Genomic DNA, 23,539 nt, shown 5'->3' with positions numbered 1-23,539 from the left:
GGGGGAGAGGGATGCGACCCAAGCTGAATGCTGTGGGAACTGGGGGGTGGCGTGAGATCTAAGATCCTGGGGACTTCGAGAAGGACCAGAAGGAGGAGTAAAGTGGATAGGGCCACAAGACCCCTCACATTTCCCAGACCGGGGTCCTGGGCACCCGAAGGAGACCGGTGAGCTGGTTGTCCATGCCAGGAGTGACAGGAACCGCTGCCCTTCGGGACTACCCCACCCTGGCAATTTTCGCCCCTCCAGACCCCTAAGGGCATTATTCCATGCAGACCTTAAAGAGCTCACCCTGCCTCTCATTCTCGCTGCTTCCCCTTCAGAAAGTTTTACTCTGGGAGTCCTGCCTGTCACTGCTTCGTGCCTGTGGAGCCATGTGTTAAGGTTGTGGGCCAAGAGGAGTAAGGAAGGGTCTCCAAATCTCTCTTAAACTCAAGGACACAGAGCATGTTTCACCTGGCGGGTAAAATGTTTGCAGATCTTTAAAAGGATGTCTTCTAGGTGATCACAAGGGTCTTTTGGAAAAACAACCAAGCAAGGAGCCAGGAATTCCTGACCAGAAAGAGTACCCAGGGGTGGAAGAAGAGGTAAAGGCTGGCTGTGCACTGTACTGGCCCAAGAATACAGACACGCCCTGAAAAAGCATAGAAACCTAGAAATGGACCCAACTGCTTTAGAAATTTGGGATACAATAAAAAAAAAAAAAGCTGGTGGGGGGAGTGGCTGTTTAATAAGTGGAGTTGGCATACCTAGATTCATAAGGATAAATTCCAAGTGATTCAGAGACCTGCCAGAATCTCAAAGTAGGAAGTAATAGAAAAAAATATGGGTGAATTTCTTAGTGGTGAGTGGGCAAAATCTTCCTAATTAGACCTCAAAATCCAATTGTTTAAAAAACAAATTTTTAAACTTGGTTAATTAAAAAATTTGTCCAGCCCACAAGAAAATACAAAATAAATTTTGGACAAAGATAACTGTAGAAATAATATTTGTAACAATGTAATAGATATAAGATGAACATTTCTAAAATTTTAAGAACTTTACAAATAAACATAAAGGAAAAACCACTAGCAAACCTGTAGGAAAAAATGGACCAAAAAGGAATATACAATTTGCAGAAAAAGAAATGGAAATAGCTGACATTGAATCATACTGTCTCATACATAGTAAGACACAATATGAACCTGAACTGTGATAACCAACATCTGACAACAAGCTGTTGGTGAATGATACAACACCCTTGAATGGGAATTTGGGAATATTTCCCAAAATTACCTGTATATTTTACCTGCCAATGTCACAATCCCACTTCTAAATATCTACTCAAGCATACTGAGGATACAACAAACCAAGTACTGAAAAGATCTATGGGCAGAACTATGTTAATTCAGCATTATTTGTTTACAACAAGAGATGAAATAACTAAAATGTCCACTGACAGATGATTTGCCAAATACATCAAAGTATATTCCACTATGAAGCTGGGGGGAAAAAAATCAAGTAACTCAATGTATTGCAGGGTGTGGTTTCCAGAATGTCTTTAAAATGTGAATGAAAGTATAGGCTACTACCTTTTATCTAAGAAAGTAATATGAGATGAATGTTATTATTTTTACAGCTGTGAGGTAAAACTGACAGGCAATAACTATACATAATTAAAGTGTACAACTTATAAGCTTTAACATGCATACCTGTGAAGCCATCTTCCCGCTCAAGACAGTGAATAAATCCTGCACCTTCAAAAGTTTCATCCCTTTGGTAATCCTACCTCCTGCTTTTTTGCACCCCTCACTCCCTACCATGCAGGATTTGTATCATAATACTTTTTTGCATTTCCTAGAGATTTATGTACATGAATATTTTCTATTTTCTCTGGAGTCTCTCACTCAGCATAACTTCATACCCTCTGTGTTGCTGTCTATCAATAATTCATTCTTTTTCTATTTCCTGTTCATTGCAAAGCTACCCCATAATTTATTCACCCATTGACGGCATCTGGATTATTTCCAATGTTGGGCTGTTATAAATGGAGCTGTTAGAAGCACTGATATACATGTTCTTCTATAGATATAAAATTCATTTTCTTGAGTAAAGGCTTAGCCTAGGATGGATCATTTTACAGGTACACATCTAGCTCTTTAAGAAACTGTCAAACTGTTTCAAAAGTGGTTGTATCATTTACATCCCCACCAGCAGTGTATGATACTCCCAGTTCCTCTACTTCTCCCCCTACATTAGGTATAGTCAGTCTTTTCAATTTTAGTCATTCTAATTCAGTGTGTAATAACACCTTATGGTGACTTAACTATGAATTTCCCTGATAAGTAAGAATATTGTGCATGTCTCAAAAAGCTTAGCTGTAATCCTCTCATCCTTGATGGAGTATCATTTTACTGGGATATGTCTTTTCTTATTTATGAGTCTTGAGAGTTCCTTATATAATCTCAATTGAGTTCTTTATCAGACATATGCAGTGACTGTTCCTCCTATTCTGTAACTTTTCGTTCTTGATGGTATTTTGAAATGGATCAATTTTGACCCATGGGTACTTCCAATAGTCCCACAACCATTCCTTGGAAAGACTTGCTTGTTCCACTTAATGGTTTTCTCCTCTTTTTCACACTGCCGTATCTGCATAGGTCTATTTCTGGATTGCCTATTCTGTTCCAATGTGCTCTACCTTTCCATTGATTCTATGCTGTCCTAATTACTGTAGCTTTATCATAAGTCTTAAAAATCCCATTGTGTTTGCACTAGTGTAGATTCTTTGGATTGCTATAAGAATTGTAGAGTCAGCTGTTATCTTACACAAGAAAATCTTTTGGGACTTTGAGATTATGTTGACTATTGATCAGCAATCTTAGTACCCAGAAGGCAGTCTCTAAATACTATTTCCCCATGCAAGGCTCCTTAGAGAACTTGCTACTTCAAGATCTGGGGAGCAAGTATGATACAGTCACTCTAAAAAGCAAACAGGATTTCAAGGACCACTAAGGGACACCAATGGGGCCCATGAGTCAAGCTGGAGAGGCTCCCAGTAATCGTGGGATAAAGTGAGAATAGTAAGAATGACAACTGTGGTGGACTGAAACACAACAACTATTTTTAAATCCATGACATACATGGTTTTTAGAAACAAGTTAGAGCAAACTAAAAAAATAACAGTGATTTAGGCTTTTTGGATAATGCAAGGAAGACAACTCATTATTTTGAAACATAGAATCAAATATTTATTGTCTTAATTAAACAAACCAAATCTCAGTTAAAAGAACTGATGATTAGACATGTCCCCAGAAATATTGCAGCCTTTAGGTGAAGACAGAACACTAGCACCATTTTGTATACTGTAATATATTTAACAAGGCTATTCAGTGTCACCAGTAATAGTAACATCAAAAAGAGGGGTACACCACACTTAACATGTCTCCTGACAGAAGTACACATTATCTCCTATTGGCTATTCTTGCCGGAAAGAAAAAATTGGACCTGAATCTGACTACTGATAACCAGGAAATGTAGAAGACCAGACAGTCACACCCATCTATGCCAGGTATGCAGTTAGGACACTCCAACCCTAAAGGCCAGTGAGCCCAAACAGCGAATCCACTGTGACAACCACAAACAAAAGGAGACAGAGTGAGTAGTGTGATACTTACTCTCCCACTGAAGATAGCTAGAAAACTGGGTAAGAGATATGAAAAAAAGTTTTTCCAACCAGATAAATAAAAGGTAGGCAGCACACAACTGGGACTCCGAAGAGAAGGGAAATCAGTTAGCTATGCCCTGTGATCGGCCAGCTTTCTACCCCAGGTAGAAGTGTGCAAGGAAAGGGAGCACCAAGGTGGAGAGACTACAAAAGGCCCACAAACCTGCCCTCTCTTTCCCTCTTAGGGCGCACTGGAGCAGCACCTGTATACAGTCAGACTCCTTGAGGATAGGCAAGAAACAACTACAGGAAAAGAACCAAGAAGCTTAACCACCACCAGAAAAGGTTGAGGGGAAAGGTTGTTGGGGGACATTTGTCTTCCAGCTGGTCGGGGTGAAGTAACTGTGCTAAAAGCAAAAGACCTTCAGAGGAGTCCAGAAAAATCCCACCTTAGCAGCAGGGTTACTCAGCTCTGGAGTAAACTACCATATACACCTCTCTAACATTCTAAAAATAAAACTGATCCACAAATAACCCAGCCGCCTCAACAAAACAAACCAACACTAGAAAAGAAATCATGAAGAACCCACACTCAACAATGTAACAATCACAGTGACTTGTATCTAATAATTTTAAAAAACCCTTAGACATGTAAAACAGCAGTAAGAAAATGTATATCCAATAAACCAGCAAACTAGTCTAGACACAAACACATCAAGAATTGGTAACATAAAAGAATCAATTAGCATACATATGGAAATATATATGTAACAACAAAACAAATCTCAGCAAGCTTTTTAAATAGAAATTTGTAAGTTGATTCTAAAATTTATATGGAAATGCAAAGAAACTCAGTGACCAAAACAGTTCTGAAAAAAAAAAAAAATACCCTACTAATGCAAAACCTACTATAAAGCTGTGGTAATCAAAAAAAGTATGGAATTGTCATAGAGCAGAAACAAAGAAAACAAAATAAGAGTACAGAAAGAAGGGCACAATGATCAACAGACTGTAAACTAAAGCTCACCTCAACTGGGAAGAAACAACCATGTTTAAATGGAGGAAAAACATGCAACTCGGCTTTACTCTCACACCTTTCACAACTATTAACTAAATTAACTAAACTCCAACACAAACCTAAACATGCAAACCATAACTATAAAACTTTTGGAAAACATGAGAAAATTCCTTAGGCAAGAAACAAAAAGTACTAACCATAAAAATGAGAATTATTCCTTAGGCAAGAAACAAAAAGTACTAACCGTAAAAATCAAAATTAATAAAATGGTGTTCATCAATACTTAAGACTTCCTCTTCAAAAGGCAACATTAATAAGGGCAAGCCATAGATTGAAAGAAATTATTTGCAAGGTATGTATTGAGTTGTATCTGAAACAGATGAACTCTTAGAACTTAGCATTTAAACAGAAAAGAGATTTTTAAAGCAACACCCCATGACTCCCTGGACTACCAAATGGTCAAATAAGTATTTGACATAACCCAAAAACTATTCCATACACATTCCCATTTTTTACCTATTTTTGATGTACCCTTTTCTTTAGCCTTTCAGAAGCCAGAATTACACCTTTTCCCACTTAGAATCCTTTATTCCTAGCATAATGCTGTTCACATGGGCCATCAGAATGCTTCCAATCAGTGTTACTGTGCAGCACTGCACCCTTTCCTCTTTACTTAGATGTGTTCATCCCATCATCCAGAGGCCACATCCTACTTTCCTCAGTCCAGGCCTAAAAAAGGCTCTGCATATCTTTATAAATAAAGTGAATAAAGGATTCCTCTTATATCTAGTAGCTGTTAAGAATTTTTAAGGGATGATGATTCATTTAAATAATCAAATTCAGAACTGACACTAGCTTTTTCACTGAAAGGTTCATTATAATAACTACAACATTCATTCTCAGCTGGAGAGCAGCCACGGGCCACCTGACCATGGAGAAAACTGGTCAACAGTTTTCTCCCAATTTCCCCAGGTAGTTGATGTCTAACTGTCCATCCAAACGAGGAGGAAGAGGATGAGATCCCACAGAATGCTGGGCATATACTATGCTTCACGCTAGCAACTCATCTACTCTGGACAACAACTGGAGTCAGAATTACCTGCATTTTAAAGATGAGGAAGCTGAGGTCCTTAGTTCAGTAACTGCTCAAGCTTCTAAATGACGAATCTGAAATTTGAAATGGGATCATCCTTGCTTTTCAAAACCCAAGCTTTTCACAGAACCAAACAAACAAACAAAAACCCTCTTTCTTACACATGTCTTTAAATAATGGAACCCAGAGGAAAAGTACATTTTTATGGAAGGAATACCGGATAAGGCCTTAAAGGGCAACTTTGCCTTCTTTGAAAGCTAATCTCCAAGAAAAAAATGCAATTACAACAAAGACCACAAGGGGGAGCTAACTCCTAAGGAGAGCAAAGTAAATGTCTCCTGACTTCTTTTTTGGAAGAAGGCAGACTGCAGCAAGTGACTTTCTAAGACACAAATCTGCTCCTACTCCTTTTCTTGCTTAAAACTTTCAAGGGTCCTCATCCCTAACAGTAACACCACTTAGGATGATATACAACTGATACACAACGCCCTTAAGCTTAGCTTGCCTCCCCTCCAAAAGAGGACCCTCTAACACTCAAGTGCAATCACAAAACTAAAGCTTTCTTGGCTCCCAAAGGTCTTTCTCTTCATGCCTACAGCATTCTGGCCAGGTTACCTATCTGGCCACACCCCACTCTCACCCCCGCCTCCCAGCACCTGTATTTGGCAACAAAATAAACAGCAAACTCTCCTTTGTCCTTCAACTCTGATCCAGAACAAGTGCCACTCACTTCTCACCTTCTCAAACCCTCCCACTTCAGCCAACTCACTGGACATCCTGCACCACTATGGTTAATCCTCTTCCTGCCCACAATCTTTTGTTCCTGGTGAACAGCTCTATCTCCCTGCTAGCCTGAAAGGTCCTTGAGAAGAACCACATGTCTGTGCCAGGTGACAGGCAGCAAACCCTCTGCTAAGTGCTGAATGGAACTGACTACCCCATCACAGTCAAGCCTGGGGGCCTGTTTCCCAGAGTCCTTTTCACCAAGACACTAAGTTCTTCATGCTCAGTCAACTTGAAAACTGGATCATCAACAGTCTATCTGAAGACACTGTACTGATCAAACTTACCATCTTGGTTAAATAAAATATGAGTGAAGATAATAAGAGGGCTGCATTTTCCAAAAGTGTACCACTGGCCGGCTCCTCAGCAACCGCTTCTGGCTGCGCTTCTGTACCAACAACAGGTGTGACCTCTGTTCTGATTATCCCTAAAATTGAGGGGGGAAACAAATATTTTATCCTTACAGTAAGAATTACTTCTCTTCATTTTCATTGTTTACGGAAGGCCAGTCACCATACCGAATATGTAGTCCTCTTAAAGACATTCATATAGAGAAAGAAATTCCAAGTCCCCACTAAAGACCTCATTTACAGCCAACCTACTCTACCCTTCCTGGTGCCTCCCATCTCACTGCAGGCAATCCACTGCTATCTCAACAATATTTACTCATGGGAAGTGAACAAAATGCAATTTTGTACTTCTCCATATAGACAACATCCTATTTGCTCAGAATTTATTTTGTGCTGGTGAAGCACAGTTTTAAGACACTGCAGGCAAGAATGAGTATAAAATAATCAGTTTGCAGACTTGTCAGTGGGATGCACCCAGTTTTATTATGCAGAGCTGGCACCTGGCAGGTACCAGGATTTGGAGCTGAATGGACGGAACTATACAACAGAGAATGTGCTCAATGCCAAGGGAGATTGCAGGGAATTGCTTGCAGGGAGTTGCTTACAGGGCGTCAGTCTGACCTGGCACATGTGCGAGAGGTAGGATTCCAGTGATGCCAGGAAGGATTCCTGCTTGAACAGATGGTAGGAAGGAGATTTCAGTATGGGCTTGGGGTCTGGGTATCTTATACAAACAGCCGGAAGGCCAGCAAGCACATGTGAGCAGCCCTGTTCTCCAACCTGGGATCCCCTTCACACTGCCCTCTGAACCTGACCTCTGGTGCAGTGTTCCCCTTGGAGTCAGCACTCAGCTTGGGGGTAGGGAGAGACCTTTGGGACAATAACCCTGCACAGGCTGCTAATATCACTTTGGGGTTGAAATTAAGGAGCAGAGCAGAAAATTCTGTTTTAACTCTGTTTCAATTCTGCAAGAATTTTTTCCCGGTCCTGAAAGTTTTTGAGAATAATAAGGCTTAATGGTATGTGGCTCATTTTCAATGAGCAGGTACTTTTTGAGGTTATAAGTGGAGAACAGGCCCTCTCTGGTGGCACAAAGGGTTAGGACGCAGCACTGCAAGCTAGCCACAGCCACTTCAGTGAGTTCGACCCCCGGCCCCGGAGGTGAACCACATGGCTCAGCAGACCTCTCCTGACCTCCTTGCTGCTCCCCTTAGCAGTGTCAATCTGCCTGTTCTACTCCCCACTTTGTCTCTGGTGAATCCTCTCGCCACCCCTGCACCTCTGGCTTGTACCCCAGTTCTATATGAATAAATAAATCTTTAAAAATAAATAAATAAAGGTCTGATATGTTAAAAAGAAGAAGAAGTGGAGAACAGTACGTGTGAATTCAACATCCTTGACACAGAGGCTTCTGATAGGTTATTTCCTCTCTGCCAGGGGTGGCATCAGAGGTTTTGCTGGACCTGTGCTTACAGACCAACCCCTGAAATAGAAAAACAATGATGACATCCTGGTGTTCAAGTTGTACAGACACAACAGTCGCTGTTCACTGACTAGCAAAATGGGTAGGCTACACGAACACCAGAAAAACCGTCATGGGTGTTTCTTCTTCTTAGAAGTACTTTCTCAATTCAAATAAAATGAATTGCCCGTCACTCCTCCTCTCGGATGGTTATTAAATCCTGGGGTCAAGCGCCACTCACACGTATGGGTCCACACCACCTAAACCATTCCATAGTAAGTGTTCAGCATCTTTTCTATGATTTCATGGCAAAAAGATATCTGGATATAAATATCCCATTTTTAGTTTGAAAAAAGGTTTTACGGAGTCCGGATGGTAAATTAAGAACAACCTTTTCTACTGGGGAAGCAGAGGTGGAGGTTGGAGAAGAAAAATACTGTAAATTTCATAGCAATGGCTCTCTACTAAGTTCAACAAATCAGAATTTTCCAAGGCTTGTAAAACAGATTGCTGATCTCCACCCCCGAGTTGCTGATGTAGTGGGGCTGGCTGAAAACTACTGTTTTAGAACAGAAGGTTTTTTAAGAATAGTATTTTAGACTGAGATTCTTTACACAAGCTAATGATAGCATAACAGTGGTTTGAAGGCTAGTTTCAATTTCTGGCCTCTTTCCTCGTATCATCTTCACCTGCCTCAGCTACTGCTTTCTCTGTTCTCTCGGTTCTCACTTTAAGCTCTTTCATACCCGTGTTATTCTTTATTTCCTTCCCTATCAGCATTTCATGATATGCTTCTACTCCGCAAAGAAAAATTAGCAAGCCTTACCTGAGTCTACATCAGTCTCAGTATTTGGCTTCTGTGACATTTCTGAGGTCCCGGTGTCACTGGTCACTGGCTGATCCCTACGGCTGGGGTCCCCGGGAGTCTGTATGTTAAGCTCTTCTGTTTTATCATGTGGGATGGTATCTTCAAGTGGTGCTTGGAGCTCTACAGGGAAGAAGAGTGCTTGATGACCCTCCCATTCAGGCCTCCCAAAGGGCAGCACCCTTCTGTGTCCGCTGCAGACCCTTTGCAGGCATCCGTGCAGCAGCACTGGGCAGGATGATAAGAACTGCAGCTGCTTTCATTTCCCACCAGAATGGCTAATCTATATAATAAAATGGACAACCATTATTCCAAAGTACTTCATAAATAAGTACCTTTACACAGGGGTTTCAATCACCTAACTTCCCTTGGCAAACCTGCCCATAGCCACACACATCTTTTGTAAATTGTATGAAAGATAGTTTTCCAGTCAAGAGCAGATATAGAAAACATCTACTTCTTACAGAAAGAACCAGAACTTTGCTACTGGCACGCTTGTCTCACAAAGCTAGTGCAGATGAGAAAATGACACACAGCTGCTTGCTGAGAATATTCTCAGTTATGTCACACGTCACACTGAGAGTAAGAAAGTGAATCTGGTTCATGCCTAAGGGGCTCAGGGCACAGCCCAGTCTAGCCCACACCAAAGATAAATTTCTTTGAAGCTGATAGTTCACCTTGAAAGTTCATTTGGATTTTGCATCCTAAATCCAAAATATATCTGCCTTAATGCAAAATATTCCACTCTCCAAATTCTCACCAAAAAATGGCACTCTGACAAGACATTTATCCTAATGGCTTCAAAAACACAGTCAGAATCCTCTGAATCCTGGTTCCATCCTTGAAAAATCTGAATTCAAGAAGCCAAGAGAGGAGTGGAATTTCAACTGTTCCAAAATGGTAATAAAGAACGTGCATCCCCAAAAGATGAAAGTTGGGGAATTGAAGGGACTAGAGCAAGGATTGATTTAAAAATTATGTGGATCAGTCCTTGGTAGGGCAGCAGTTATTTTATGATAAAGAGTTGTGCTCAAAAAGAGAGAGAAAAACTGGGATGGAGGGAGGGATAGAGGGATGGATGGATGGATGGATGGATGATACAAAAAATGGATGATGACTGTTAAGATGGATGAATGGATGATGGATAAGGTGGATGGATGACACACGCACAATGTGCAATAGGCACTTACACACTTTTCCATGAAACGTGTACCCTAGCAGGCCTGTTTTGTGCATCATTGTCTGGTGTATATCTTTTTCTTTTTATATCTTTCTCTTTTTATAAAAAGTTTCTTTGACAATGCTACCGGGCTCAACAGCCCTAAGGGAAAACAGGGCAAGAATTCCTTACCCATACTCTAGCCTAAAAGGATGACAGGGAGAATGTCAACTGTGGACAGAGCTATACAAATAAAGTTGAGGCACACATACACACTTATCTTTCAAGCCCACTGCATAGCCACAGGCAGGCACTTTACCTTCCAGGGGTGCACCCCAGTTATCGTCTGGAGCCTGTGGTGTTGCCAGTGGCACCGTCTCCTCCACTGTGGATTGTTTGTACCTGACAAAGTAGATCAGATCCTGAATATCATCTAGCACAGCTGCCTCTTCAAAGATGGTATTTTCCTTCACTCCTACGTCTCCATTTTCTGTGACACGGGCATCAAGCATTTTCTCTGCTACGTTCAGGATGTGTGACTCAGAAGCCCGAAAGACCTTTTCTAGGACTTTGTCCACATTATAAGGCAAGCTATCCTGTTGTGCTGCCTTCAGCTTTACTGACATTTCTTGAAGCATGGCTTCTAGCTCATGGACATCAAAGTACTTTTGGAACCTTTGCAAAGACTGTTGGTCTTTAAAGAAACTGCCTATTATGGGCAAGCCTTTCATGCCATCACTACGCTCTGGCTTTGCCTCTGTATGTGGGGTCCAGTGGGACAGGTCCTCCTCATGCTCCTCAGTAGCAGACCCCTGGCTTTCTGTGCCCATCAACTTCTCCTCTGAGACTGTCTGGTCCTCCTTTGAAAGGTCTTCTGGCCCAGGCTTCTGAGGGAGCTTGGAAGTCTTTGGGAGGTCCTGGGGGTTGTCTTCTTGAAAATAAGTAGAGTCTTTATCCTTAAACAGTTCCCCTAGCTCTGGAGTCCCATTTTTCTTCATATCAGGAGAGGCACTGACTTCAGGGGGGCTCTGGGCTTCTTCACCCACAGAACGGCTTTCTTTTTTAGCCACCATACTACCCAGTCCCCTGCCTACCAGTTCTGTATCCTTGTCCCCATTTGCACTTTTTCTTTCCCTTTCCAGAATCACACTAGTTTCTTTGGTTTCTTCAGTGTCTGGGTCAGTGTTAACAGTGCCTACAGTAGCTCTGTCCGGGACTTGCAGGTTGACAGCTAACATGCTGCCCTGCACCCCACGGGGTTTTGCTTGGGCCTGCTTTGCACTTATGGCATTTTCATCCTCCAAGAGTTCTTCAGGGGGGTCATCATCTTCTGCTCCTGGTTCTTCAAGAGGGAGTCCTGGCACCCCTACACCTACAGCAAGGCCTGTAGCATCTCCAGCCCATGTACCAGACCCTGGACTAGGAAGAAAAGACTCTCCATCAGAAGCCTCCTCCCACCCCTCGTCCTTCGAGAGACTCGTCTTCTCATCCATGTGTGAATCATTTGTAGCAGCCACGTCTCGTTCCTGATGCCTAGAAAGATTTCTTCCCCAAATGGGAACCCCTTCTTCCAGCTCTCTTGGAAAACCAATTTCATCTGGAGAGGAGAATCGGGGTTGATTTTGGGTTTGCAGAAGCCGTTCTTCTTTAAATGCCTCACCAGGATGCACCTCTGAAAGTGGGTGTGCCTTTGGTCCACTTCCTGCCACAGCAACTTCCTGCACAAGGTCTTGAGATGCATTATGCTGACTATCTCCCCCATGAGGTGCAGCATCCATAGGTTCCTGGTTCATCTTTTCTCCATTCAGTTGCTTCCCTGTGGCCTCAGGTGTCAATTTGCTCTCTGAGCCTCCTCCTGAAATCTGCTCTCCAGGTTTTTCTTCCCTGAGCATTTCCTTTGAGATCTGAACAACTGCTATCTTCAGATCGCCTTCTTTGTTATCAAAGTCTGGCTTTAATGTTTCTTTGCCCTTTCCAGGGGCTGCCCAAGAGTTTTGGTTGTTTCTTTGAGTAAAACTGGGCATGGTGGCACCTTCTTTCATCTCAGCCTCTGTCTCATCTTTCACGAGGCTCCTCTTGGATTCCACTTTCTTTCCTTCAGTGTGGATTTCTGTGTCTGTTTCTGGTTCTTTGTTATTATCTGTCTTAGAGACTTCCACAACCAAAAGGGCATCTCCTGACTTTTCGGGGTCAAGGTCATCACTCGCTGATGATGGTTTCCCCCATGTGGTCTCTGGGGTTAATGCATATGCCCCTTCCTTCCTTTGCTCTGTATCAGAATGCTCTGAATCCATACCTGTTTTGTCTTCACCCCCTGTAGTCCCAGAGATAATAGTGTCCTCCAACGTTGTTAAAATAGGTTTAGGGTCATTTTTGATGCCAGAGAGCTGAGTTTCCCTAACCATATCCCCCTGACTCGGATTCTGCTCTTTGTCTATTGAGTATATCTCCATTCCCCGTTCCCCTGGAGTTTCCCTTTCTTCTAAATGTGTAAAGGTTAGCAATGGTAGTTCATCGAAGTCTTCTTGACTCTCCTCTTCTTCCTTCCCAACTGTGTAATAATCTGCTTCCAATTCCTCATCAAAATCATCTTCTAAAGAAGTAACCAGTCTGGTTGTCTCATCATCAGAGACCAATGCATCTGCAGTTGAACCAAATTTGGTTTTCAAGTCCAGAGTCATTTCTTTTTTCAGGAGTTTGTAAGCGTCGATCTTCTCCTGTTCAGTTGAGACTGGAGAACTATTGCTGGTTTTGTTGTTTTCACTTTCTGAAACTTTTAATTGATCATGCAAAATTTCTTCAAAGGACCTCTCTCCTTGAGCATGATGGGCTTGACTGTTGCTGTGGGGCTGTTTCATTTGGCCCTCATGTCTGTCCTTCAGTTCCTTATTATTTTCAAAGAGTAGATTTTTGCTTTCCTCTGAGTTGAAGTCTTCTATTTCAAGTTCAGGATCACTTTCCTCAGATACTTCAGGAGATTTTCCCACATGCTGAGATTTTTTTACAGTTTTCCAAGAATCTCCAGTTGTACTATCAGGCAATTCCAAAAACCCTAACAGTTCTTCTATATTATAATTATCAAAATCATCTTTTCCTCCATCAAAGCAAACAAAATCTGTCTCCTGTAATACAAAGAAAAGCAATAGTGTGTCATCAACCAAGTGTCACAAGAGTAAACTGCCCATGCTGGTGGCAAAGGCAGCCTCAAATTCTAGAAAGGCTTTTGTGCCAACTTAAAGCAATGACTATATTTGGAAAGTCAGTTGAGAAGAGCCACCCACTACTCCTGGCTTCTTGTATCCATGAGGAAGGATTCCTACTTAGTGACACTCCTGGCCTCCCTTCATTCTCTTTCCCAGCGTAAGAAAGTGGCCCAGGAGTCTGCTCTGCACCATCCCTGTCCACCCCGCCCCACCCTCATTTTCTGTTTGGGACCTTCTGGAGGGATCACTCTTCTCCCCCTCCATGCTGTCAGTTCACTGTGGAAATGTGCACAGTTAGCTAACTCTAGCCATAGCTTGGGGAGGGCGGGTGGTGGGGGGCGTTGGCCTTATTATAGATTGTTATGTGAGAAAGCCCATTCTTTCTACACACTTGTTCCATGTTCACCAAAGAGCTTTATCAATAAATAATGGTGACATTTTGTTCCCCATCTCTCTGGCTCCTGAGTCTCTCAATTTGTTCTGAACATAGAAGAAAGAGAGGTGTCATTTACTAGACCCCCACAACTTCCAACATCTGTGCCTGATTTTCTAGGAATTCACCTTGGAATAACTTGCCCAAGAGAACCTGAAAACCAGCTGGTCTCTCTGTCATTGTTCCATCTAAGCTATACTTCTCAGCTTAACATTTAGATCCAGCAGAATCACCTTGCTATCAGGTTCGAGGTCAACAGAGACTTTTGAATCTTAATGTCCTTGGGTTGGGAAAAATAAATCAACTTTCAAAGTATATTACTGAGACACAGGTATATGTGATAGGGGAATAATTAAAGGAACAAAGAACGATGTCATGAGAAAATTTCATTTAGTCATCACAAATACAACTTGAAAACAAAATTCAATAAAGAATATATTCCATTATAAAGCAGGGATGTAGGTATCACTGAGATCTACTTTCAGGTATATGTGTAAAGCTATGTTCTTCCTTTCCCTCACTGTCAGCAAACTGACATAAAAGGGACAATAGAGAAAAGTTTAAAAAACAACAGCGATTTTTTTCTCCAAACTAAACTTTTACAATATCCTAAGGAGATTTAGTGAGTGTATTAGGGTTGGATGACTTGTCTTTCCATCACATGCATTTATAAACTACAAAGAGAAGCATGTAGGTTCCAATGAGAAGGCAGAATCCAAACCAGCAAGGTAAAGACCAACGACTGCATGTCTCAAACATCTGTTACTTCATTAGGACTTGTCTTCAATGAGACTAATGAAACTGCAACAGTGCTGATTTTGTGACTCTCAAGATTATCACAATTTTAAGGAAAGTGGTATGCCTATCACTTCATCCACTACTCTGCCAGATTCATCTACGAATTGCCCCAGACCAGCTGCCTGCATGCTGGGAGGTAATTCCCAGAGCTGTGAATAATGCCCAGAGATTTGTGAATAAAAGTGCCCACCAGTTAGTATCAATTTTAAAACTCCAGAAAATCATCAGTTAGGACACAAAATCCTTTTCATCATAAAGCTAGTTTCCATCAGTGCACCTTTATGGGATCACTCTGGTGATCTGTGACTGGACCTCACCCGAAACTCTCAAGTTCTCTTTTATAAATCTGTTACATAATATCATCCCCATGCTTATGAATGAAAACCCTTGCATTTCTGACTTAGTACATAATTTAGATTTTGATTAAAGTATCCTGTTTAATTAGACCTGAGAGGTCTACAATCCAAAGAATTGTTTTCAAATGGGGACATCTGATCCTTTTGCTCATACAAAGAATTATTTATTCTTAAATTTAATAATTAATGACAAAGATAGTGAAATCTTAATTTTTCTCTCATAAGGCAGCAAAGAAAAAGCTTGCATAAGAGGGTATAATAGCCCAGCATAAGAACACCAACTTCAAAGTAAGAGGTAAGTGTTAGGTTATGATACAAAATCCCTGTAAATGCTTTTCAAGTTTCCTTTCCTTTTAATTTGTAAAGGCCAGGACCTGATTCTAACTTAAAATCTGATACATAAACATTAACTTGCTTTTATTTTTTCCTGGCCAAAACAAATCCAAAGCCTTTCAAAAGGCTTATTTCACTGAATGTAACATGAATCTGTAAACAAATTTATAGTTGAGAATGAAAAAAAAAAAAAAAGTCCTCAACTCACATCTGCCGGAACTTGTAACTCTTCTTTAGTATATTTGTAGACAACTTGGATTAAGTCTTTTGGAAAATATCCAAAAGTAGGTCCCACCTATATGAAAGAATGGGAAAAAGTAACAAACTGTAATCAAACCTCTATACAAAAATGAAACTAGAGACTTCTTAGTCATGAGAAGAAATACACAGATATGGAAAGCTATAACCACAAGGGAGAAATCGCTGCTATTACAATTCAACAAATTATTATTCCCATAAAAACTAAGTACGAAATAAAGTAAACATCTTCAAAACCAGTGAAGTTTTCTTTCAACATTCAGGTTAATTCAAACACAGGGAACCTAGATTTGTGAAGCAGATAGAAGCTCCATAAAAGACAAATTTATATGATTAGAAATTATGCAAATAAAAAGCTGGGTAGAAACCCAATCCCAAGTAACTTCCAGCAAGAACTGACCTGCACATTTCACAGCACTGCTCATAAACCAGGACTTGTACATCTTTGTTAAATCAATCAATAGCAGTCATAAAATTAAAAAGCTAAAAGCATGTAAAATTTCTGAAATGTGTGACCCCCCCAACAGCAAAGGGCTAACAGTGGTAGCGATTATGAGTTATACTAGCTTTTTCAAAAACCAGATATTCAAGTATTTGGGGAGAAAATAAAATTCATACTCACCTATTCATAGATCAAGTAAATAATCTCTACATCAAATAATCCCACTTGTCTATACCACTAACACCTAAGGGATATACAGTGTGTCCTCTTGAGATGCATACACTCTTTAATTAGCTACAGTCTCAAGGGAGATCTCAATCACTAAAGAAGGCGCCTGACATGCAGATCGTGCACAAAAAAGAATAAAAACACTATCTTATCACCAACTCCTAAAATATCCTCATTATGAAGGCTCTTGTTATATCTGGCAACTCTCTGAAAGCCTGTAGTAGTAGTGGAACACTGCCAGGAGATTAGATAAGACAGGGCAATTAAAATCACCAAAAAACTCTGGGAAACCAAAAAGACTGCAGATGAAAACTAAAAAAGAGAAGAGTCATTTTTAAGAACATGAAAGTTTTTAATCACCTCAAGAATAAGCTTCATGAAATGAGAGGGGAGGCTGAGGGAAAATACACTTCCTTCTCAGGAAAATTTTATTAAGAGAAAAATCTGGAAAAAAGGAAAGGAAATCAGATGTATATGGGGACAGGGAAAACATTTCTCTTTGTGTAATCTCTGTCATTAAAACCAGAGGTTGGTCCTCCCTGGTGGCGCAGCGGGTTAAAGTACTGCACTAAGAAGCTTAAGCCACTTCTGCATGAGTTCCATTCCTGCCAGCCCTGGAGGAGTCCACATGGCGTGGCAGATCTCTTCTGACCAGCCCACTGCTCCCCTCAGCAGTGTACTTCATTGATCTGCCTGTTCTGCTCCCCACTCTGTCTCTGCTGAATCCTCTCACCCTCCGCATCTCTGGCCTGTACCCCAGTTCTATATGAATAAATAAATAAATCTTTTTAAAAAAAAAAGAAAAAGAGGCTAAAGGATTCCACTTTTACACAGGAGGAGGAAGGGTCCTATTTCTTATAAAAATGTTGCAGGATCTGAGCTTTCAGGGCTAGAAATCATCTTCATGTGTCATTTTGCTCCATATATCATTCGATTTGATTTGAAAAGGAAATAAGAAGCAGAATATTGTTTCAAGGGAACAAAATCTGCATAAGCAAACATCAGGAAATTTGTCAAGAAGCCAGACCGCCCTGAAAGGAAATATTCTCCCTGGAAGATGGGGATGAGAGGGCCTCTCTAGTATCAAGATTTGGCACTCCCAGCAGCCGAGACAGCGCACACCACCTGGACCACAAAGCTGTAAAGAAAGGGAGGGAGGATAGGGCAGTGCAAACAAAGCGCCACCTAACAATGAGATGACAGCCAAAGTCCCTGCAGTAGGGGCCACAGACAGTGAGGTCCTGGGCAGGAGACTGGGACATTGGGACATGGAACCCAGGGAGACAGATAAGCTTTTTAGAGGCGGATACAGTCAAGAGCAAAAGTGTGGAGGTAAGAAAACCCCAGTGGTGTTCACTTACTTCAGTGCTAAAACTCAACCACTCTAGAAAGAGGCAGGTACAGGACAAAAATTCCCAAGAGTAAAGATTATCAAGAAATCTCACTGACAGAACAATAAAAGAAACAGAATTGATTCTTCCAAGTACAGAGTGGTTCACCTGGGATTCTGTTGAGATATAGGGGTGGTGATCTTTCTGGATTCCTCAGTCTATTTTCCTGGAAGCAGGTTTCTCAAGCCTTATTTTCTATTGTTTGCTGTTTTATTTAGATTGACCATTTTTAAACTTACAGCTTGGCAAAGCTCTTAGTTTGAACAATTCTCAGGACACCAGAGACTCACTACTTCAAGTCAATGAACAGTCCACTCAATAAACTTTTTAGAAAGGAAGGGACAATAACTCATAAGCATAAGCCATTCAATCAGGCCACTGCTAATGAGTCTCCTTGTTGCAAACATCAAAACCAAATGCATTCATGAATTTCCACCTATAAAAGTGGCTGGAAGCCAAACTGCCGGGGAGGCCTGCAGGAGCAAGTGTCTGAAAAGCTGGTTATGGCTGGCCCAGGGATTGTTCCCCACACGCTGCCAATTTTTTAAAAATATTAATAATTAGAAAAAAAGAACAACACATAAAATCAACATTAACTATGAAAGCCTGAAACACTACCTTGCACACAGTTGAAAGAGATTAAGCATTAGCCCATGAACTACTCCTTTCTTTGCAAAGAACTTAAGAATTTTCCCATTTTCAAACAAAGGGTTAGATAAAGTCAAACATTACAACTAAGTCTTGAAAGCTAAATATAGAACAAAGGAATCTACGCGGGGAGAAGAGAGGGAGGAAGACAGGGAGGGCAAAGTGGGGAGAAAACCTAGGGAGAGGAGGGAACACAGTGGACCATGAGGTGGACTATGGTTACTTTGGTGATGGGTCACTATGGTTATAACACTTGAAGATGGGGCCCCCAAAACCAACGAAGTAAACCAACATTAGCTCTAGGAAAAAAACAATGATTTATGTAGTAATTTAACAGAAGAATGGGCCTTGCAAAGGTAGAGCAAGTAGAACATTCCTGTGGCACAGTGGCTGGTCTTTTTGAAGAAAACTGAGGTCAGAGTGCAGTACTGTAAGAGCTGAGGTCAGGAAGGTAACAGGGCCAAATTCTCCAGGAGTTCCTTATTAACAACTGGGAAAGACTTCCAGTAACTAGGAGGTCATGCCCCTGTTTTGCCATGTCTGATATTAGATCACAATCATTGATCCAGAAGAAGAAAATGGCCAATCAGTTTCCTCCTTTTGGAAATTTCAAAACTGGGACACAGAAATGCATAGATTGGCAGGGGTGGAGGGGGTGGGGGGTAGGGGGTCGGCGCTAGAGTTGAAGTCTTCTTACTGGTAGAATCCAAGAAATACATGATTCAAAATTAACTCTAGTTGTTAAATGCTGAAACTGGCAACTGGCTTACTTCTTATCTACGCTCAGTTTTGGATAAACCTCTTTTTGAGTTCATGCAGGACACTCCTGAACCATTACAATGAATTTGCTCCACCACTCAATCTTTTTCGTAAGTAAAGCAAAGCTAATTTCTGATGTTTCCAAATTAAAGGGCATTAATATAAAAAGAAAAGAACTTTCCAATTTTCACTATATCAACTTCTACTAGGTATGGAGCATGGCTGGCTGATAATGTCTGGAACATGACTTGCTGGGAGCAATGTCATGGGGAACATGCCGCTGAGTCTACTCTATGCAGGGCCTGTTGAGGACAGAGAGCCCACTTCTTGAACAGAGGATTTGTGAATACCATCAAAGACCATATAAAAACGGTTATTTAAATCTACAGTGCTAATAAAACCAGGGAAAAGTGGGAAATTATTAAAGTATGTAAAATTTTACTTACACTTCCAGCCCAAACTTCAGGCCATCTTCCCTCCAGTTTATAATAGACATAAACAAGTTCACCTTTTTTAAAATTCACAAAACGGCAATCCGGTCCTGTAAAATCTTCTAAGGCCTCACCCCGGTACATTAACACTATATAAAGTGAGAAAAAATAACCAGACATCAGGATTCAACTTTGTTAGTAAATACAAAAATACTGGAAACAACCATCAAGTATCTCCAGCACCCTCTGCAATTAATTAATCATGTTAAATTCATGTGCTCAAAGCACCCACACTCTTTACAGCTTTATTGATAAAAATCATAACAACTCCTCAAGCAGAACCTGGAAGAGGGAAACTTCTGGTTTTTCTCTAAAGATTATGATAAGAATCAAAAAGCAACATATCTCACCACACAAAGCTGGCTTCAAGTGAAACTTGGTCCCCTTGCACATTTTCTAGTACTGCATCTTTGCTGCATTTTACAAGTGAGTAAATTCAAGTACAGATGCTGACAGGCTTAAGCAAGGAAAGATAATAGGGTACAGAGAAAAAGCACCCAGGAATCCCCATGAGGTCAATTAAAGTAGACTAACCACTAAAAGGCCTTATCTTTAAGTGGCTGTAACTGCTAACACACAGCAGTAAACACTGCCAATTTCACTTGCCAGCCAAGGTGCTCTCCCTTCAATATCTGGATAAATTAGCAGGGATGGGATATAACACCTCTTTATGCAGCCAATTCTATTACAAGAAAACCTATTCTGAAAATAATGTTGGCTATAAGCAACATTAATAAGCTTTTAAGACAAAATACCCTATTTATGTATTCCTATACATAAAATTAAAGTGGACATCATGTATAGCAGAGATAAGGAAAATTATGAGGCTCATTCAGTAGTTACCCTCAGCCTTAAAATGCAGGATTTGGCCCTCCCTGGTGGTGCAATGGGTTAAAGCACAATACTAAGAAGCTAAAGCCACTTCCCATGAGTTTAATCCCCACCTGCCAGGGAGGTGATCGACATGGCACCACAGACCTCTCCTAACCTGCCCACTGCTCCCTTCAACAGTGTACTTCATCAATCTGCCTATCTGCTCCCCACTCTGTCTCTGTGAATCCTCTCACCACCCCTGCACCTCTGGCCTCTACCCCGGTTCTTTATGCACAAAAAAAATATTTTTTTTTAATGCAGAATTTAAGTCGCACTCAATCTAAGAACAAACAGGAGTATATTTCTTGTTGCTGGCCAGTTTCTGATGATTAAATAGATGATAAATGCAAATAAGTAGCAAAGAAAATGTAGGGTGAGATGGAAATAAACCATTTTCTAAGAGCCGACTGGCAATAGAAGTTCAATAAAACATCTCTTCAAATACCTGTCTGAGGAACATACATAGATCTGAAGGAGGTTAGTTGATTTTTGAAGCTAAAATCTGGCAATTTGGGGCCCTCCCTGGTGGCACAACAGGTTAAAGCACAGCACTATGAAGCTCTCCCCAGCCACTGCAGCATGAGTTAGATACCCCGCCAGGGAGGTGACCGACATGGCGTAGCAGACTTCTCTTGACCTGCTGCTGCTGCCCTCAGCAGTGTATTTCAGTACATCTGCCTGTTCTGCTTCCCACTCAGTCTCAAGTGAATCCTCTCACCCACATACCTTTAGCCTGTTCTTGTATACATAAATAAAAATCTTTTAAAAAATAAATAAAATCTGGGCCCTCCCTGGTGGCGCAGCGGGTTAAAGCACAGCACTGAGAAGCTAAAGCCACTTCGGCATGAGTTTGATCCCTGCCTGCCCCAAGATGACCACATGGGGTGGCAGACCTCTCCTGACCAGCCCGCTGCTCCCCTCAGCAGTGTACTTTGTCCATCGGCCTGTTCTGCTCCCCACTCTGTTCTGGTGAATCCTCTCACCACCCCTGCACCTCTGGCCGGTCCCCCAGTTCTGTATGCATAAATAAATAAATCTTTAAAAAAAAATCAGCTGGAAAATCAATTAATTAAAAAAAATAAAAAATAAATAAAATCTGGTAATTTTAATATATGTCAATAATTTAGACTTTTCTACTTGAGAGGTCAAGTGGAGGGTGACTGATAATTTAAGATTGGAGAGTCTCTCAAAGTTAGAATTGGCAATATTTTTCCTGCCTCCCTCAGAAGAGATCCTTGAAGATTTGTAACAACCCATCAGATGACAACATAATACAAACTATAGAACACCTGCCTGGAAAGCTCACAAGGACACACACACACCTCTTTCTAAACACTTACACCTACAACACAACCCTGGACCCTGCTCTGGCAGCCTGTGTGTTTGGTAACATCTGTTGGACACATGCCATTTCTCACAACTCAGGGCCCTTCAACACCACCTCTCCTGCTAGGGAAGCTTGCGGATGTCATGTCCCCCCAGGCTAGATAGTGCTCAAAGGCCAAGAAGGCAAACACCCTGCTTGCTGATAACCTGCATCTGCTAAAGAAATAAAGGGGAAAAATCGTGGAAGCAGTTCCACTTTTTGCAGTGTCTGTTTACATCAGCCCTAGACTTACTCTAGGAATCGCTGAACAAAAATCTAGATCACCTCTCTTTTTTTAACAGTACTGCAGCGATACAAACGCCTCAAATTATGAAATTTAATAGCATTGATTTGGATCACATTGAACTGGATCACTAATATGTAGGTCTGTGGCCTTTTCAGATTGTACATGTTTGTACAGGTATTGATTAGAATTTATGAACAACTGTTTCTGAAGCAATTCTCAGTAGACGACAAGGTTATCTGAGACCGGCCAGGAGGCCATAGGAATGACCCTGGTCCGGCAGGCAGGCAGGCAGATAGGAAGAGAGTCCAACAAAACAAGTGACTAAGACTAAAACTGGTTTAGCTTATAAAACTCGTGGCATATTTATTATTGCTTTAATAATCTCTTCATCGAGTCGGGAAATCTCTGTCCTCTCCACTGCGCACATCCCACCTCCAACTCCCAATCTGAGATTGGGGAACAATTCTGCTTCCTGCACACTGACAGGCTGCAGCTCCCAAGTGGCCCAAGCAGATCCTTTGCCTCTTTGAAGAGTGGATTTTTTTTTTTTTTTTTTTTTTTTTTTTTTTTGGCCTTCCCGGTCTCCTACTGGCAGTCTGCAAGGAGCCCCTGCAGAAATGACAGGATGAGAGCAAGCCGGGGTGGAGACCTTGCAATACACAGCGACCCCGTTCTCCGGCATCGCCCCAAACCTAAACTCCAACCCCTGTCCTAAGGAGGTTGAACCCCAAACACGAAAGGAACCTCAGGCCAAGCGCCAGAGCGCCTTTCCCCAGTCCCACCAGCAACCCGCCTCCGGAATCTGCCAGCGTACCCCTCAGCGCATCAGCCTAAAGCCAACACCCAGCGAAGTCCCGAAGCGGGGGCAGGAAGGCGCCGGAGGCAGCGTGAGGAACCCGGAGCGCGGAGGGCGCACTCCATCCTCCCTGGCACCGGGGAGCCTCCGCCGGGAGCCGCCCCGTGGGGGCAGCGGGAACAAGTCCTAGACCCCATCCGTCAGCCCAGGCGAAATAAACCGCTGGCAACAAGTGGGAGATGCAGTCCGCCGCGCCGCGGCCCGGGCCACTGGGAAAGCAGCGGGGTCCGGGGGCTCGCTCACGCCCGCGCTCCGCCCGCCGCTCGCTCCCCCCGCCAGATCCCCGGCCGGCGTGCTGGGCAGCCGAGCTCCCGCCCCCGCGCCGCCCCCGGGGCACTCACTGCTGCATTCGTCGTCCGCGCAGAGTTTGTGCTCTGCGAAGCGTCGGCCGGGGCCCAGATCCTGCTGGCCCCGCACCCGCCCGGAAAACCCGAGCAGGAGCAGCCAGAGGAGCAGCCCCGGCGTCGCAGCCATGTTGTGG

At 42.1% G+C, this 23,539-nt stretch overlaps 1 protein-coding gene across 3 annotated transcripts in view; it reads right to left on the bottom strand.

Annotated features, from left to right (window-relative positions):
• Nucleotides 1–23,539, bottom strand: part of MIA3 (melanoma inhibitory activity family, member 3) — a 53,702-nt gene that overhangs the window by 18,696 nt on the left and 11,467 nt on the right. For 2 of the 3 annotated variants that reach the window (XM_012726822.1, XM_012726823.1), the window contains exons 2-6: nt 19,672–19,805; nt 15,708–15,794; nt 10,696–13,498; nt 9,179–9,340; nt 6,828–6,967 (exon numbers count right to left, since the gene is read on the bottom strand). In XM_012726822.1, coding sequence (XP_012582276.1) covers nt 6,828–6,967; nt 9,179–9,340; nt 10,696–13,498; nt 15,708–15,794; nt 19,672–19,800 — 3,321 coding nt within the window. In that variant the 5' untranslated portion in view covers nt 19,801–19,805. Of the gene's footprint in view, nt 1–6,827; nt 6,968–9,178; nt 9,341–10,695; nt 13,499–15,707; nt 15,795–19,671; nt 19,806–23,399; nt 23,533–23,539 lie in introns of those variants that run through there. The other variant, XM_004685245.2, reaches the window with a different exon arrangement.

This window comes from Condylura cristata, unplaced genomic scaffold, assembly GCF_000260355.1.
Source record: "Condylura cristata isolate star-nosed mole 26May11 unplaced genomic scaffold, ConCri1.0 scaffold00018, whole genome shotgun sequence".
Taxonomy (NCBI): domain Eukaryota; kingdom Metazoa; phylum Chordata; class Mammalia; order Eulipotyphla; family Talpidae; genus Condylura; species Condylura cristata.
This window is presented reverse-complemented; position numbering and strand designations above follow the sequence as displayed.